A 2,500-nucleotide genomic window follows, 5' to 3' on the forward strand; every position below is an offset into this window, starting at 1 on the left:
CTCTCTCGTCTCTCCCACTTCCGACTCACCCTCCCTCTCTCTCCCTCTCTCTCTCTTCCCCTCACTCTCACTCCCCTCTCACTCTCCCTCTCACTCTCTCACTCATCACTCTCTCTCTCTCTCCCCCCTCTCTCTCTCTCTCTCCCCCTCTCTCTCCCCCTCTCTCAGCTAGACGATGAGAGCCGTAACAGTTGAGTTCCAGGTTTGCCTCCCAGACACGACTCAATCCTTTATGCTTTGTTTTAATCCGGTACTCCTCAATCCCCTATTTATCTCATCATTATTGGTGTAAGTAATATTTCCAACTAACCCTCCTCTTAACCTTACACTTACCAGAAAATTTTCTTCCACATTTGTTACCGCCACAATAGACATTTTGCTTATGTCAGATTAATTTTGTACATCACAACACTTTGAAGGGAATGATCTTTGTTTTAATAAATAAGAGCATAAAGTTGTTTTTTAGATAGCTTGTTTCGGTTAAAAAAAATCATTTTTTTCTGCTGGGTAAGCTCCATTTTTGGGCTGAAAATACTGAAAATCATCGGTAAGGAAAGAGTTAAGGGACAGTCAACTGGGGCGATTGCATTAAGATGAAACTTTGCCTCTTAATTTTGGACCAATGGGAAGCAGAAGTCGTGACGTCACACCTTCCTCTATTCCGGTTCAAAACGCATTGGAAGTGTGTAACCAGTCCTCTTGGCAGAATGATGAATAGGTTACTTATTGAATCTATAACTATTTTAGTAGCCGGGTGTATAGGCAGATTCTTATGATTGCGTGATGTAAAAGAGCGAGGAAAGATGGAAAGACCATTTTTTATTTAGGCTAGGAAATAAAATGCCATCACTCTGAAATCTGAAGACTTTCGGAGGTATGGATTCACATTTCCAATGAGATTTGAATCAGCATAGCAAAAATGATTTATAAAGGGAATGTTACATAGAGGGAAAACGGGTCAATCTACCACCCATACTATTATTGACTTAGGATATTGCTATGCCAACAATTTAATCCCAAATCTCTGTTTCAGACAACACACTTTTAGAAATGTTCATTAATTTATTCATTTCAGACAACACTTTTAGAAATGTTCATTAATTTATTCATTTTTTTATTAATTAATTTATTTATATATTCATTCATTTATTTATTTTTATTAATTTATGTAATTGTTTGTTTGTTTGTTAATTCATCTATTTATTCATTTATTGCTTTTATATTTATTTATTAACTGAATTACTTATGTATTTATCTACTCGTATTTATTCACACATTTATTTGTTTATTCATTCAAATCATTTATTCATTCGTGTCTTTATTCATTTACTTTTGAAACGTTCAAGATACTCGACAAGAATTTTGCTTGCTGAATTTGTTCAACCTCGTCAATACCAAACTGGACGTTTATGGAGATTTAATACAGAACACCCGGAGAGGCGGGACTACACAGGCCAACAACACAAAGTATACGAACTGTCTTGACGTCATGGTTGGTTTCATGAGTAAATTCCGCGACTTGAATTTGACTCATCAAGAGTGCGTCGTGCTACGAGCTCTTGCAATCCTGGCACCAGGTAGGCATCGGTCTAAAAAAAATTTTTTTTTAAAGTAGTAGTCCTTCATAACCTTTAGGTCCACGAAACCGGAGTTTATCCCGGTTTCTATAGCATGGAACGTACAAAAGCAATTGCTTACTATCCTTTGGAAAGAACACAAAGTACTTTGCGCTAGTTCTGACAGAACCAGCTGTGCAATCACTGCAGGGTAGAGAGGGGATGGGGGGGGGGGGGGGAGGGGAGGGGGGTCAGACACAATATCAACTACACTCGGGATCGATCTTGGGCCATATGCGTGTGAAGCAAGTGCTCTACCAACTGAGCTATCAGGACCACCGTCAGGTAGGATATAGTTTTGTTTTATTTTTAAAATCTTTTTTTTTAATTTTACAACTTTGACAATAATTAAATTCTTTTGAACATAAAACACACGCGGCTTCTGACCCATAGGTCCTGGATTCTAGTCGCGTAAGTGGCACCAAAAAAAAAATATGATTGTTTATGAAATATACTTTACTTATGTTCTCTCAGCGTGTGTAAAATGGGTACATGGCTGTTAACAGTATTACCTCTTTCAGGGAAAAAAAATGTAATTGTGTCTTACATGCTAACTGTTATGGCACTGTTGAAAACCAGAGGGGAGTTCTGTCCGGCTGCTTTGGGGACCATCCAACTAGGATCTGCCGTAAAGAAGAAGAAGAAGAAGAAGAAGAAGAAGAAGAAGAAGAAGAAGAAGAAGAAAAAGAAGAAGAAAAGAAGAAGAAGAAGAAGAAAGAAGAGAAGAAGAAGAAGAAAGAAGAAGATAATGATGACGGTGATGATGATGATGATGATGATGATGATGATGATGATGATGATGATGATGATGATGATGATCAGCATCATCATCGGCAGCAGCAGCATCATGAACATCATCATCGTGATACAAGAAATTCAGGAAT

The 2,500-nt window shown here is 37.9% G+C and overlaps 2 protein-coding genes across 2 annotated transcripts in view; one reads left to right on the forward strand and one right to left on the reverse strand.

The window, feature by feature from the left end:
- Positions 1-375, reverse strand: part of LOC144971831 (uncharacterized) — a 2,712-nt gene extending 2,337 nt beyond the window's left edge. Inside the window, exon 1 of the mRNA XM_078912907.1 lies at positions 334-375. Within this exon, the coding sequence (XP_078769033.1) occupies positions 334-375 (42 nt within the window). The remainder of the gene's footprint in view (positions 1-333) is intronic.
- Positions 376-622: 247 nt separating this feature from the next.
- LOC144971832 (uncharacterized) overlaps positions 623-2,500 on the forward strand; it is a 15,473-nt gene continuing 13,595 nt past the window's right edge. The window contains exons 1-2 of the mRNA XM_078912908.1: positions 623-635; positions 1,347-1,577. Coding sequence (XP_078769034.1) covers positions 623-635; positions 1,347-1,577 — 244 coding nt within the window. The remainder of the gene's footprint in view (positions 636-1,346; positions 1,578-2,500) is intronic.

Source organism: Berghia stephanieae, chromosome 4 (assembly GCF_034508935.2).
Source record: "Berghia stephanieae isolate SIO BIC M18660-M18661 chromosome 4, UCSD_Bste_1.3, whole genome shotgun sequence".
Lineage (NCBI taxonomy): Eukaryota > Metazoa > Mollusca > Gastropoda > Nudibranchia > Aeolidiidae > Berghia > Berghia stephanieae.